Here is a 13997-nt window from a genome sequence, read left to right on the forward strand (position 1 = left end):
AATATATCCCAGTCTAACTCTTTTCTTAAAAAGTCTTCCTGCAATTGCTAATTATGAAACAGACAAAAATAGTATGTTTAGAAAGGCCCTGAAAATGGCATCTTACTCTTTTCCTTTCTTCACCTTCTCCAATACACCTAAAGTTGCTAAATATTAATTTAGTTAGTACAAATGTGACATATAAAGTTAGAAACGTGACTAGCTAATACCATGCCCTGAAATTTTAAATAAGAATTTGAAATGATTGCTACTTATTTCTTTTGTAAAAAATCAAGGTAACTGGTATCTTTGGGTGTGGGGGGACATTTTGTCTATTAAGCTAACATATAGAAATAAATTAGCCAAGGAAGTTGACATACCTCAAACATATCTAGTGTGAAAGAACATTTCTTAAAACTTATTCTTTTATGTTGCAATTCTTGCTTCAGCTCAGCCTTGTATAAGAGGAAAAATTAAACAAAAAAGCACACCTAGTCATTTCTCCTTGATGTGAAGCACCAGTCTACAACATCTGCTTGAGAAAACTGTAAAAATATTTGCAAATGCGAAACAATAAGAATACCAAAGGTGCATATTTACATGAGCACCTGGAGGGTATTGCTTTGCTTCCATTCCCTGATTAGATGCAGAGGCCCTGAGGAAAGGCAGAAGGCAGTTTCCTTTACCTCAAGGGAAACGCAGGCTGAGCGTCTCTGAAGCTTCGGCGCAGAAACAAAGGGCAAACTGGAAGAAATGGGGCGGGGGTACCGAGTGGCTCTCCACCTGTCTTAGTAAGTGAATCAGATTCGCAGCAGTGCGCTCAGGAGAGCCTCGCGCGGGGAAGTTTTAGCTACTCCAGTCCTCCGACACGCCCTCCCAGAAGTTTCAGCTCATTGGCTCCTCTCAGTCTTCGTAGTTCTCCCGGAGAAGCTTCCCCGTCTCCCTGGCAACCCGAGCTCCCACCAATGGCAGCCGAGGATTGGAGGTCACGTGGCCTCTGCCGCGTCTCTCGCGGAGGAAACATGGCGGCCCTGGTGCGCGCTGGCTGCGGGATTTGAATTACTCTGCTCTCGGCTGCAGCATCCTTACTGATGGCGACTTCGGCTCTGTGCGGTTCGTGTCAGAGCCCGGTAGGGCTCCCTGGAGACCCCTCTTCGCCAAAAGAAGAAGAGGATTGTTATCGTGAAGATAGGGCCAGCGACTCAAGTTCCTATTCGTCTGCGAGTAGCGATTACGAGTAAGGTTCTGGAAGAGGGACAATTAAACCCATCCCTTCCCTGCCTAGAGTGTGCACGTGGGCTGGGGGGCTGCAGAGTGTTGACTGGTTGGGATTGAGTTACCTGCTTTAGCAGCGGCTTTCAACAGTTTTCATCTCAGCCAATTACTAAAATTCTGTGGCACTCCAAAAAAAATTTTTCTTTTGCCAGTCTGACAAAAAAATAGGTATAATTCTGATTCATTCACACTGGATGGCTATTGTTGTGTTGGCTGTTGTCATTTTTTTATTTGACAGTCGCAGCGGTTCTCAACCTCTGTGTCCCGACTGCCAAAGAAGGACCCTTTCACAGGGGTCGCCTAAGACCATCCTGCATATCAGATATTTACATTACGATTCATAACAGTAGCAACATTACAGTTATGAAGTAGCAACGAAAATAATTTTATGGTTGGGTCACAACATGAGGAACTGTATTTAAAGGGCCAGAAGGTTGAGAACCACTGGAAGGGAAAAGCAGTCAGTGCCTTTGACTAAATAGTCAGTGATATGTTTTAAAAAATTTTGAGGCACACCGGTGAAAATTGATGTCCTAATGGACTGCCATGTATGGTCAGTTTTAGGGTGATATTTTATATGTATTTAGGAATAACAGTTACTAGTATTTAATATGTATTTAGGAGTGACAATTATTTTCACCTATAGGTATGTAAAACATTTTTATCATTGTCTTTAGAAGCATAGAGAAAACCATCATTTATGGCTGCTTAATATACTATATAGGCTTAATGAGGACAGATTACATTCTTCAAGGCTTGAACAATTTTAAGAATATCACATATTTTGCATAATCTTCTGCTGTGGTCATTTAAAAATAATGAGAAAATTTATGGTTATCAATCGAGGCTGCTGGAAGGAAGTATGGATTATACAGAGCCCATTTGGTCTTGCTATGGAAACCACAGACAGTGTGAAACCTCAAAGTCTTGGTTTGTCTGCATTTTAGCCTAGAGAGAATCTGTAACTTGTTTATAACTATACAACTGTGAATTGTCAGTGTAGTAATTTAGGAGACCTTATTTCAAATGGGGCACCCTGATTTTGGTGGAATGAAGATAAATGAGTTAATTTGTTTCCTATGAAACAAACAATCTGAGGACCTTGTTAGGAAAAATCGTTACTTTAAACTTTGCAGCGGTTCTCAAAGTTTAAACCGTGACCCTGTGGGTCACGAACAATGAAAATACATCCTGCATATCAGATATTTACATTACAATTTATAACAGTAGCAAAATTACAGTTATGAAGGTGCAATGAAAATAATTTTATGGTTGGGGGTCACCACAACATGAGGAACTGTATTAAGGGGTTGCGGCATTAGTAAGGTTGAGAACCACTGCAAAGCATTTCACAATTCAGAATACATGTGTTATATTTTAATTTTTTAAAAAAATAGTTGTTAAGCTTTCTATAGCAATCATTCAGTGGTCACTCCCATGTTCCAGTGTCTTTATTCTCCTAATCATAAAAGGACAGTAAATCCTTATATTGTAAAATGTCTTGCTGGTCTATATTTTGAGTCCAACCAAGGTTCAAACTTTGTGGCTGCCCAGTCTTGGTGTGTAGGATGTGAGAGTTGATTTGTTGACCTGACCAGATTGGCAGATTTGTTCCTTCCATGTGACATTAGCTATTTACCTCCCTAAGCTGCAGAGTCACCAAAGCAAGTAGTGGCCTTCCCAACTTGGACAGGACAGCTTTTTGATCAAAGGAATAGGGGTGAACCTAATATTGTCTTTCATTGCCTGCATGAAGGTTTTAAGGCAGTTATGCTGCTTATTGATTCACATAAAATATCCTGAACTTTCAGGGTTCTAATTAGTTAATTATTTGCATACTAGAGGCCTGGTGCATGAATTTGTGCACTAGTGGGCTCCCTCAGCCTGGCCTGTGGGATTGGGCCGAAACTGGTTCTCTGACATCCCCCAAGGGGTCCCCGATTGCAAAAAGGTGCAGGGCAGGCCGAGGGACACCACCAGTGCATGATCAGGGCCAGGGAGGGACACGGGAGGTTGGCCAGCCAGGGAGGGACTGCAGGAGGGCTCCAGGGCGTGTCCAGCCTGTCTCGCCCAGTCCTGATCAGCCGGACTCCAGCAGCAAGTTAACCTACCGGTCGGAGCGTCTGTCCCCTGGTGGTCAGTGCACAGCATAGCGAGCAGTTGAGCAGCCTTAGCATATCATTAGCATATTACACTTTGATTGGTTGAATGGTTGACCGGACACTTAGCATATTAGGCTTTTATTATATAGGATTCTTTCTGGAAATTATCATTATTTCATACGTGCTTTGTAACTTAAAACCAGTTTGAACTGCATGAGATTGTCAATACAAAATGAGTTTAATTTGGGTACTTTTTGGTGACATACTTTTAGTAGATTTGTTTAAGACATTGTATAAGAGGAAAATTTTAGATTATTGCAGTATATCTTAACCTGGCACATTGGAAGTCCCTCGGGAAGCTTCTGAGGTAATATTGGTGGGTAGGTTGGGTTGAGGAAACCAGTGCCTAGTTTCAGTATTAAAATAACAGAAATCATACATTTACTTGCAATGCCACAATTCTTTGCTTTGGTTTACAATTATCCAACTAATTAAGCAACATTTGTTAGTTCATTTTGGCCAAAGTTAACAATTTTATGACTTAGATCTTTGATTTTTCAAGGTGACTTTTTGTATTGTTAGGTTGAAAGGCTTGACTGACAGAGAAACTGGGATGCTTTTTAAAAATAATTTAGCTATAAAAAGCTGAGGAACTTCCATTGAAAATAAGAATGACTGGAGCCCTGGCCTGTGTGGCTCAGTTGGTTGGAGCATCATCCTGTATACTGAAAGGTTTCCAGTTCGATTCCTGATCAGGGCACATACCTAGGTTTCGGGTTGATCGGCAGTTGGGGGTTCGTACGGAAGGCAACAATCGATGTTCTCTCTCACAATTGATGTTTCTTTCTCTCCTCCCCTCCCTCTCTCCCTTCTTCTCTCTCTCTTTCTCTGAAAATCAATGGAAAAAATTGCCTCAAGTAAGGATTAAAACAACAACAAAAAGTTTACCCATGTGCTTCCCTAAGACTACTCAGGTCCCCCACTCCTTACAACCACTTACTTACCTTCTTTTTGTCATTAGAGATGAGTTTGTCTTTTCTAGAGTTCTATAAGAATTGAATCAGACAGTATGGACCATTATTTTTTTTTTGTCTTCTTTTACTTGGCATAATTATTTTGAGACTTATCCATGTTGTTGTCTATACGTGACCCGCGTATTACAAAAATCTGAATTAAAACTGCTAGATTTAATTCCTGTTTAAAAGTAAACCTTTTATTTTGGAGTAAGTTTAGATTTACAGCGAAGCTGCAAAGATAGTACAGAGTTCCTGTATATCCTTCAAGTGGGTCCCCCGAGTGGATAACATCTTGCACAGCTGCGGCACATTATTCAACACATAAGAAATTAATATTGGTACCTAACTATTAAGTAAACTCCAGATTTTTTTCAGATTTCACCATTCCTCTACTATGTCCTTTTTCTGTCCCAGGATTTAATCCAAGATATCATGTTGCATTTAGACAGGAAGTCTCTTTAGTGCCCGGTGTTCTGTGACAGTTCTCAGTCCTTCCTTGTTTCTCATAGCCTGCACCTCTTAGTAAGGTCATGTCAGCCAGGTTTCTTCGCTGTGGTTACTGTTTTTCACTTTCCACACACTGGTCTTTGGAAGCATGGCATTAAGTCCATCTCCTGGAATGGGGAGTAGCTACACAAAGATCCAAGGTCTCTGTGTCTTCTCGGTTAATTTTGTTTTCACTTTATGCAGTACCTTCTTTTGCAGTCTCTTAAGTTCATTTCCTGTCTTTTTTTTTTTTTTTGTCTCGCTTATCTCCCTTCTTATAATTTTTTTTTTTAATTTCTTCTTCCTCTTAAAGCAGCGGTTCTCAACCTGTGGGTCGCAATCCCTTTGGCAGTCGAACGACCCTTTCACAGGGGTCGCCTAAGACCATCCTGCATATCAGATATTTACACTACGATTCAGAACAGTAGCAACATTACAGTTATGAAGTAGCAACGAAAATAATTTTATGGTTGGGTCACAACGTGAGGAACTTTATTTAAAGGGCCAGAAGGTTGAGAACCACTGTCTTAAAGTGAAGTGTTGTTTTTTTTCATCTAAAGGTTAAGAAAATGGATTGTATTCATTGTTGTTGGACATGGGAATTGGTCTTTTCTTTTGGGTAAAGATCTGTATATGCGCATAAAGATGGTTACTGTATTGTTGGGGGGAGGGAACTGAACACAAAGCTTATCAGTAGGTGAATAACCAAATGTGTTACATCTCTAATTGGACAATTAATGCAGCCATTAAGGGTTTCTAAATTGTATTGTTAAGTGATAAATGAAAAAAAATATATATATATACACACACACACACACACAGGTATATAGATTCCACTTTTTATTTATTTTTAGATATATTTTTATTGATTTCAGAGAGGAAGAAAGAGGGAGAGAGAGAGAGAGAAACATCAATGATGAGAGAGAATTATTGATTGGCTGCCTCCTGCACACCCCCCGCTGGGGAGCCTGCAACCCAGGCATGTGCCCTGACCAGAATCGAACCGGTAAGCTCTTGGTTCATAAGTCAATGCTCAACCACTGAACCATACTGGCTGGGCTCCACTTTTTAAAAACAATAACAAAATAACCCTATGTGTTTTTATATAAGAACATAGATTTTTAACATTGTTTATGTCAGTGAAAGGTAAGAAGGGAAGATGATGTGTATGGTAGTTATGTCCCCATTTGTGTAGAATGAGTGAGTCTATGCATATCTATAATAATAAAAGCATAATATGCTAATTAGACCAGACATCCTTCCGGACTACCTTCTGGATGAAGCTGAGGCTGCGAGGGCCCAGCCCCTTGCACGAATTTCGTGCATTGGGCCTCTAGTGTATACATAAAACTATGCATCTGAGGCTCAGTGGTTGAGCATCGACCTATGAACCAGGAGGTCATGGTTTGATTCCAGGTCAAGGCACATGCCTGGGTCGCGGGTTCCATCCCCAGTGTTGGGTGTGCAGGGGCAGCCAATCAATGATTCTCTCTCATCATTGATGTTTCTATCTCTCTCTCTTTCTCCCTTCCTCTCTGAAATCAATGAAAATATATATTTAAAAATAAAAATGAAAGGATGCATGAAAGTATAGACACCAACTAGAAATCTAGTCAACATTCATCATTTCCTCTCTGTCATCCGCTCATCTAATCAATCTCATAGTCCTGGTGATTTTCAAGCTTTTCTTAAATGTTTTTCCTATTTCCATTTTTTCTTCTGTTGCCTTCATTATCATCTCTGCCTGGATGATGGAAAAAGCCCTCTACCTGGTTTCATCTCTTGAGTCCACCTCAAATCCTTCTTTTGTTTTCTTGTCAAAGTAGACGTATCCAAGGATATCTGACATGTAAAGGTAAACTTACCAATGCCCTACACTACAAAATCCAAGACCTTTCCCGTGGTCCAAAGGCCTCAAAAAATTAGCACTTAACTACTCCTGTCACTCCCCATCTCACAAATTAAACTCTGGCCACCAGAGCCTAGCTTTGACTATCCACACAGGCCATGGAGACTCTCGCTCAAGGCTTTTGCTTATGCTATTCCTTCTCTTTGGAAATCTCTTTTCTTCCCCTTCAGCGCCCCAGGCTCCCCTTCCTGGTCACTTATTCTTTCAAAACTCACTTCTGGAGTCTCATCCACCAGGAAGTTTCCCCTGACGACAGTCTCAACCTTTGGCTAAGTTTGATGACTCCTCTCTAGTACATAGCATGTGTATTTTCATGAATTCTCTCTCAGCTCCTCTTCCCCACTAGATAAAGGAAGGAAATGCTGTTTCCTTCATTTTAGTTCTAGATTTTGCTGCAGTGCCTGGAACTGTTTATTTGCTTTACAATTGAATACCACTCACGGAAGCCCCCCCCCCCCCCCACCTGCATGGCTCTTTAAATCATAATTAAAAGTGGTTTCACATTTAGATTTTAGAGATTAAGATAAAACTGTCTTCACATTTAAGAAGGTAGAAATGTTTCTTTTGGGTCATATATCTCTAATATAAATAATATGCCAAATTAAAGGATGAGATTTGAGATTATAAAACAAATTCATTCATTGTTTAAATTGATAGTGTAGCTTCATAAGTGATTGTGTATAATCATGGTATTTACATTTTAAATGTAAATTTATATTCTCTTTTCAGAGCAGGACTGGGTTGTGAAATACTGATTTCTGTGGGTACAGGTAGAGATGGTTGGAGCAGCAAATATATGATTAATAACCTGCAGTAAGTGGTGGGTGCTAATGGCCTAAAATGATACACATACTGGGAACCAACAAATGCCAATGAAATACTAGTTTTGATATTTGGGGCTAGTTATGCCTTTTTCCCCTCTTCATATACAGTTAAAAATTCTGTATTAATTACCACCCACAGACCAAGGCAGTCGTTAGTTTCAGAGTTGAACAACAAACAGAATAGTGTATTTTTTAATTGATTTTCATAGTATTTAAAAAGAGATTTTTAAGTAAAAAGAATGAGAGTTGCTAATACTGCAGAAAACCAAACTGTCTTCTATCTGATGGAATGATTAGGACACAAATTATACCCTTTCATGCCAGGATTTTACAGCTCATGTTTCTAAAAAGACTCTCTCCACTAGTTAGTTTTTCCACTGGAACCAGTTTTGCTTTAAAGAATCGCAGTTTGAAAGGTAAATGTTCATAACATTGAATAGGGCAGAGTTTGTAATTGTGTTACCTTAAGGTAAGTGTTTTTTGTTTTTTAGTCATTTTTAATAGCAATAGTTTTGTTTCTTTCAATGGTTTGCTTCCCAGTTAAAAGTTCATTTACAATCACATGATGAACTATGTAATATGTGGTTTACTTTTCCTACTACAGTTTTTCATAAAAAGGGATTTTACAGAAATTATAGGCTATAGAAGTGATCATTATTAACTATGATTATAAATGGTTTTCAGCAACGATTTTTATTCATGGTGAAGTGAATGTTTCTGTTTTGAAAATTTACTCTATAAATAACATCTATTAATACTGGTCTTTAGCTTTCATTTTAACATAACAGCCATGCTGAAAAAATTTCTATGCAAATAGGATATTTTTATGTACAATTTCCAAATGGCTTACATCTGTGGATACAATGCATGATCAACTAGTAATGTAAATTATTGTCTAATGTGAACAATAACCACACAGGGGCTGAACTTAATTTCTTTTTTTAAAAAACACAAACTCAGATTCTAGAAGGGGGCCATCTCATTTTTTATTTGTTTTCTTTTCAATCACTATATCTTTTGGATTTCTCCTCCAACCCCTGTTCTTCAAGGCTCTACAAAAAGCATCCTCCAAAAAAAAAAAACCCTTGGTACTCACTTACTAGAAATAATGAGATTCTAATAATCAAATAACTTCTCTATCTCCCATTTCCCTGCCCCTGCCCGCACCCCTGTGCTAGACAGGCATAACTTTTTCTTATGTTTGGCTGCTGTCTATACTATCTATTTTTTTTTCATAGTGACCTTGAGCCTGAATGGTTGGACAGTGTGCAGAAAAATGGAGAGCTGTTTTATTTGGAGCTGAGTGAGGGCGAAGAAGAAAGCCTCCTTCCTGAGACACCTGTTGTGAATCATGTCAGGTTCAGTGAAAATGAGATTATTATTGAAGAGGATGATTACAAAGAAGGAAAAAAGTATGAACCCAAACTCAAGCGGTTTACCAAAATTTTAAGAAGCAGAAGACTTTTACCCAAGCGCCATAATAAAAAAAAGAGCAATGAGAGTGGGCCGGTCTCCATTCTAAAGCATCAGTCCAATCAGAAAACAGGAGTCATTGTTCAGCAGAGGTACAAAGATGTGACTGTCTATGTAAACCCCAAAAAGCTAACAGTCACCAAAGCCAAAGAGCAGCTCAAGCTTCTGGAAGTGCTAGTTGGGATCATCCATCAGACCAAGTGGAGCTGGAGAAGAACCGGGAAGCAGGCCGGTGGGGAGAGGCTGGTGGTCCATGGCCTGCTGCCAGGAGGATCAGCCATGAAGAGTGGTCAGGTATTAATTGGTAAGTGCTGTGGCTAAACATCAGGGCTTGTTTGCTGAGACACGGTATTAAAGATGCCAGTGAGGAACACGATCAAAACAGAATTATAGCCAGGGTCTTAACAGATTAAGGACTCCCTGACGATATTTGGGACAGTAGTGAAATTGTTAAGGGTGGTGAAATTGTTAAGCCAGGCACGGTGTTCTGAAAATAAACGCTTTAGTGCCTGGAAGATGTGTGTGTGCCTTGCTTAGGCCAGGGGACAGCTTAACTAATTTCTGAGTTTTGAATGATATAACTTGGTCATCTTGGTTATATTTACTGAAAAGTAAAAGAAAATAAGTTGATTGTACAGGGATAATTTAGGGTTGAATGACACGTCCAATAACATTATACAAAAATATATAATTTTATGAATAAAAGAACTGTAAAATTGTATGTTTGCCCTTGAATGCACTGAGATCTTGGAATGGTTTTAACTGTTTCATTTGGCATGTTTAACAGCAGTGGTGGTGTACATAAATTTCCCTTTAAGGGTGCTTGCCATAAAACATCCCACCAATTTGGAGGGGGGAAAAATTAAACCCACACGTTTTTCTGAATATATACTAAGATGAGCATTTTGTGTTAGTGACACATTTTAAGCTGTTGTAGATAATGTTTGAGTTAGTAGTAATTTTAACACTTATAAATAAATTAGACACAGATGAGAATATGTTATTAGGAAAACTTAACGGTATTAACAATGCTAGAAGCTGGCAGTCTTAAGTTGATCTAGCCTAAGAGATTAAAATAAAGGAGCTTTTATTGATACTTTAAAAACATTTAAAAACATATTTTTATCATGTCTAAATCTGGCTTGACAAATAATTATTTGGGCATCTGCTAGGTGCCAGGACCACAAAGATTAATGGTCCAAATGCTCCTCCTGTGGGGCTCATACTGTGGTGGAAGAGATGGGCCAGAAATAGGCTGACGGTTTCACACGGTGTGGTCAGTGCCATGAAAGGGGTTTGCAAGGAGCACCCGAGTAGGAAGGGCACCTGTACCAAGTGTGTGTTACAGAGGGTTGCAACCAGATCCCCACATTCTCTTCTTACAATGTCATGCTGATCCGTGTCCCACAGAGAGTTATAGTCTGTGTGTCTCTCCCCGCCCAGCCCTCTGAATCTGGGTGGGCCCGTGACTACAGCTTATGTGGTCCTATGTGATTTACTTAAAAGGTGGGATCATAATGCTTCGACATTGGTATATATGGCAAAGTGACGACCACAGTAAATCAGTACGCACATAGTTAAACGTGATTGTTGCTTTAAGCTACCGAGTCTTTGGGTGATTTGTTATGCAGCACAGAGGTCACTATGTAAAAATAAAATGTACAGGGAGAATAATTAGAAGTCAGTGTAAATACAACAAGTGCTAATAGTGTTGGGTTAGTATAGGGACAGTATGGGTGATTGTTTTCTCTGCTTTTTCAAAAGTTTTTGTTATGGTTATGTTCTATGTTTTTAAAGTTATGTATTTTAGGAATAAAGAACAGACTATTTCAATGTCATAGGGGGTTTGCTAATCCCACAAAGAGCTTCTGTGATGGAAATTTGTCATAGTTCCCTTCACGCTGCGGTCTGTGGTTGAACTGTGAGGTAACCCACAGGACGGAGGATCTTGAAAACTGCCCGGGTGATGGAGCTTGCTGGCGTAGCTGCCTTCGTCTAACAGGAGAAGGACCCTCCTTTGACTCACTGTGCTTGGTTAGCACAGTGAGACTGATGGCTTCCTTCTTTCCTTTCAAGACAGCAGATCTCTATTCTGATTCTTCTTTGCTGGGTGGGGTCTTGGAAGTTTTGCTGCCTTTTTAGGTGCCATTTTGCTGTTCCTTCTGCCAAGGACTTGCACTTTATTTTTTAGATTTCTATTCCTGGGTTTTTCTTCAAGTTTGACAGTCACCAGGTAGCTCCTGGACTCCTATAGCCAACCCCCACCCCCAGACCAGAGCGAATGGAAGTCCAGCCAGTGCTGCTCAGTGGTTAAGCCCCCATCTCTGAACCAGGAGGCCGCGGTGCAATTCCCAGCTCAGGCTGCCAGTGCTGTGAGGTCCAGGAAGCCTGAGTCCCTTCACGGAAGTGCTCAGAAAAACTTGAGGAAAACAAGTATCTGGGAGAATAAGAAGTAGATGTAACACTTTCTTATAGAAAGAAATTTTTCTACTAAACATTTAAAAAGATTTTACTACACTTGCTCTAAAATTTATTCTCATATATTTTATGATGATACATGTCTCCCACTTTTAGAGGTTTCTTAAGTGTGATGCTTTCAGGTGACACTCCCTAAAACACTCAGCTGCAGAACTGTATCCATTAGGATTTGGGGGGAAAAGTTATTTGGGACATTTTCCAGTGGAGTTTGAGTTTAAAGGAACAAGTTTTAAATGGGTTCACCATTTAGGTGTTCTGATCATCTTATGGACAATAGAACACCTGGATAGAATGGTCCAGAAGTGGGTTTCTTTTGCATCAATACTCTGATATTATTCATTGTTCCTTTTCTTTAAAAAAAAATCACTGCAGCTATAAATAATTTGATATAGTACACTTGTCTCCTGTTTTAAAAAATGGGGGGTCGGGGGGAGAGGAATGTTGCTTTTTTCTTCCCCAGGTTGAACTGAAGTTGGAAGTTTATTTTAGTTTACAAGTTCTTTTAAGAAAAGTTACCAGGTTGCTCAAAGTGCTTCAGTAATTGACCATCATAGTGACTCAGTGCCCACACCTTCAGAGCTGTGAAGTGAATAGCCTCTGAACCTAGTACAGGCCTTGAAAACCATCACATAATGACCTAAGGAATCCCACCTGCTCACTCTGCACTTAACCCTTTCCCCATGTGATAGAAGGTCAAGGAGAGCAAGGGAGGAAGCAGAGAGGGGAGAGAGAGGAGTAACAGTAGCTAAAAGAACAGCATTTTCACCTATTCCCCAATCCTCATTCCCAGGGTGGCATGAAGAGGGCCAGGTGACACCTAAACACATACCTATAGTGAGTTGCATTAAAGGGAGAGGAACTTTGACCTTAGGGAAGATGAATCTTCTATAAAGAACAATTATTAAGAATAAGATATTGAGGAAGACACTATCCTTTTATACTGCACATTGAACAGACTTGACCTTTGCTCTGGAGAGAGACACTATCTCCGTCATCCAAGGCTGTTCTCTATACAAACATCTTCGAAAAGATAATCCAGAACAAAGACTTTCAGTGCCTTGGGTTGCAAGATGGACAAAACATGGGAGACCGATGAAAAATTGTCTATCAACACTATTTTATCCATATATATGTTTATTATCCATTTTCCCCAAAGAGTATTAAGCTCTGTTTAGAGATTTTGGTGTGTTTAATTCAATTCTCTATCTGCAGTGCCTGGCACACAGTAGGTGCTCAATAAATATTCACTGGATTAATTAATGGATGAATATGAATCACTGATCAGTTTCATAATGATATATTTAAATATGATGGGAAATAACCTTATGTATATATTTCTATTATATAACTTACTGGTGTTTTGATAGTACCTTTAATTATGTTTTGAATGTAAATTTCCATTTTAAGATTGATCTTTATTATATTAATCCCCCCAGATTTATAAACATACACATTTAAAGAAAAGCCACGGCAAAGGAAATTTTTACCAAACATGAGATGGGCTCTGATATGGTGGGGCCTTTGAAAAAAAGAGCTATGTGTAGACACAGATCAATAACAGTGAATTCACAGCATACTGAGTTATGACGTACCACATGTATTTAATTAAAATTTCAGCTGAATATTTTCACTGTGGGTATAAGTGGTTAGATTCAGTTTTGTTAAGTGCAATACTTGGTTTATGCTGCAGATTTCCATTTGGCCTTTGGCTTTACATAATTCTCCCAATGGTATAAAAAATGAGAATATTCATCTCTATAATATTCATGGGTTGTATTCAGTCGCAGTACAATGTTGGTCTGTATTGTAGTTTAAGAAAGAGTGGAATGGAAGATTAGCTCTGCCACTAGTGAGCTTTTTTGCCTTGGACAAGCCCTTGAATGTCTGGACCATATTTTCCACTGTACTTTAAAGAGGTCAGAATCGGTGGTTTTTAATGTTCCAATTCTAGGTCTTTTTAGTTTGGGGATATTCCCATGACTATCTTTTATTGTTATTCTTTTCTCAGGTGATGTCCTTGTTGCTGTGAACGATGTTGATGTGACCTCTGAGAACATAGAGAGAGTTTTGTCCTGCATTCCTGGGCCTATGCAGGTATGGACGTTCTTTGTCTGGGTGGTATGATGAATTAACGTAAGATGAGTGCATCTTGTGCTATTTTCTTTTGTTTTAAGATTCTGGAAATTATCGTGTATAATGGAGGAGTTCTTACATACTTACATACTTGGGTATTTAAAATATTTTAGATCTTGTTAACATTTTTAGCTTTTGGAGATTGTTCTTAAAAGAGAGAATCATATCCACAAGTGAAACTCATCCTCAGTAAAGGAGGAAGAACAACAATAATAAAAACATATGCAATGACCAGTCTGCCATTATAACTACCCTATGTGCTGATGGAACTCCCGTTCCTGGAAAAGTCATTCTAAACAGTCCTGGAACTTTCTCTTCTCTG

The 13997-nt window shown here is 39.2% G+C and overlaps 1 protein-coding gene across 1 annotated transcript in view; it reads left to right on the top strand.

The window, feature by feature from the left end:
• Positions 1-1001: 1001 nt before the first annotated feature.
• Positions 1002-13997, top strand: part of INTU (inturned planar cell polarity protein) — a 59398-nt gene continuing 46402 nt past the window's right edge. Inside the window, exons 1-3 of the mRNA XM_036315493.1 lie at positions 1002-1216; positions 8830-9368; positions 13551-13636. Of these exons, the coding sequence (XP_036171386.1) occupies positions 1071-1216; positions 8830-9368; positions 13551-13636 (771 nt within the window). The 5' untranslated portion in view covers positions 1002-1070. The remainder of the gene's footprint in view (positions 1217-8829; positions 9369-13550; positions 13637-13997) is intronic.

The sequence above is a fragment of the Myotis myotis genome, unplaced genomic scaffold (genome assembly GCF_014108235.1).
Source record: "Myotis myotis isolate mMyoMyo1 unplaced genomic scaffold, mMyoMyo1.p scaffold_m19_p_6, whole genome shotgun sequence".
Taxonomy (NCBI): domain Eukaryota; kingdom Metazoa; phylum Chordata; class Mammalia; order Chiroptera; family Vespertilionidae; genus Myotis; species Myotis myotis.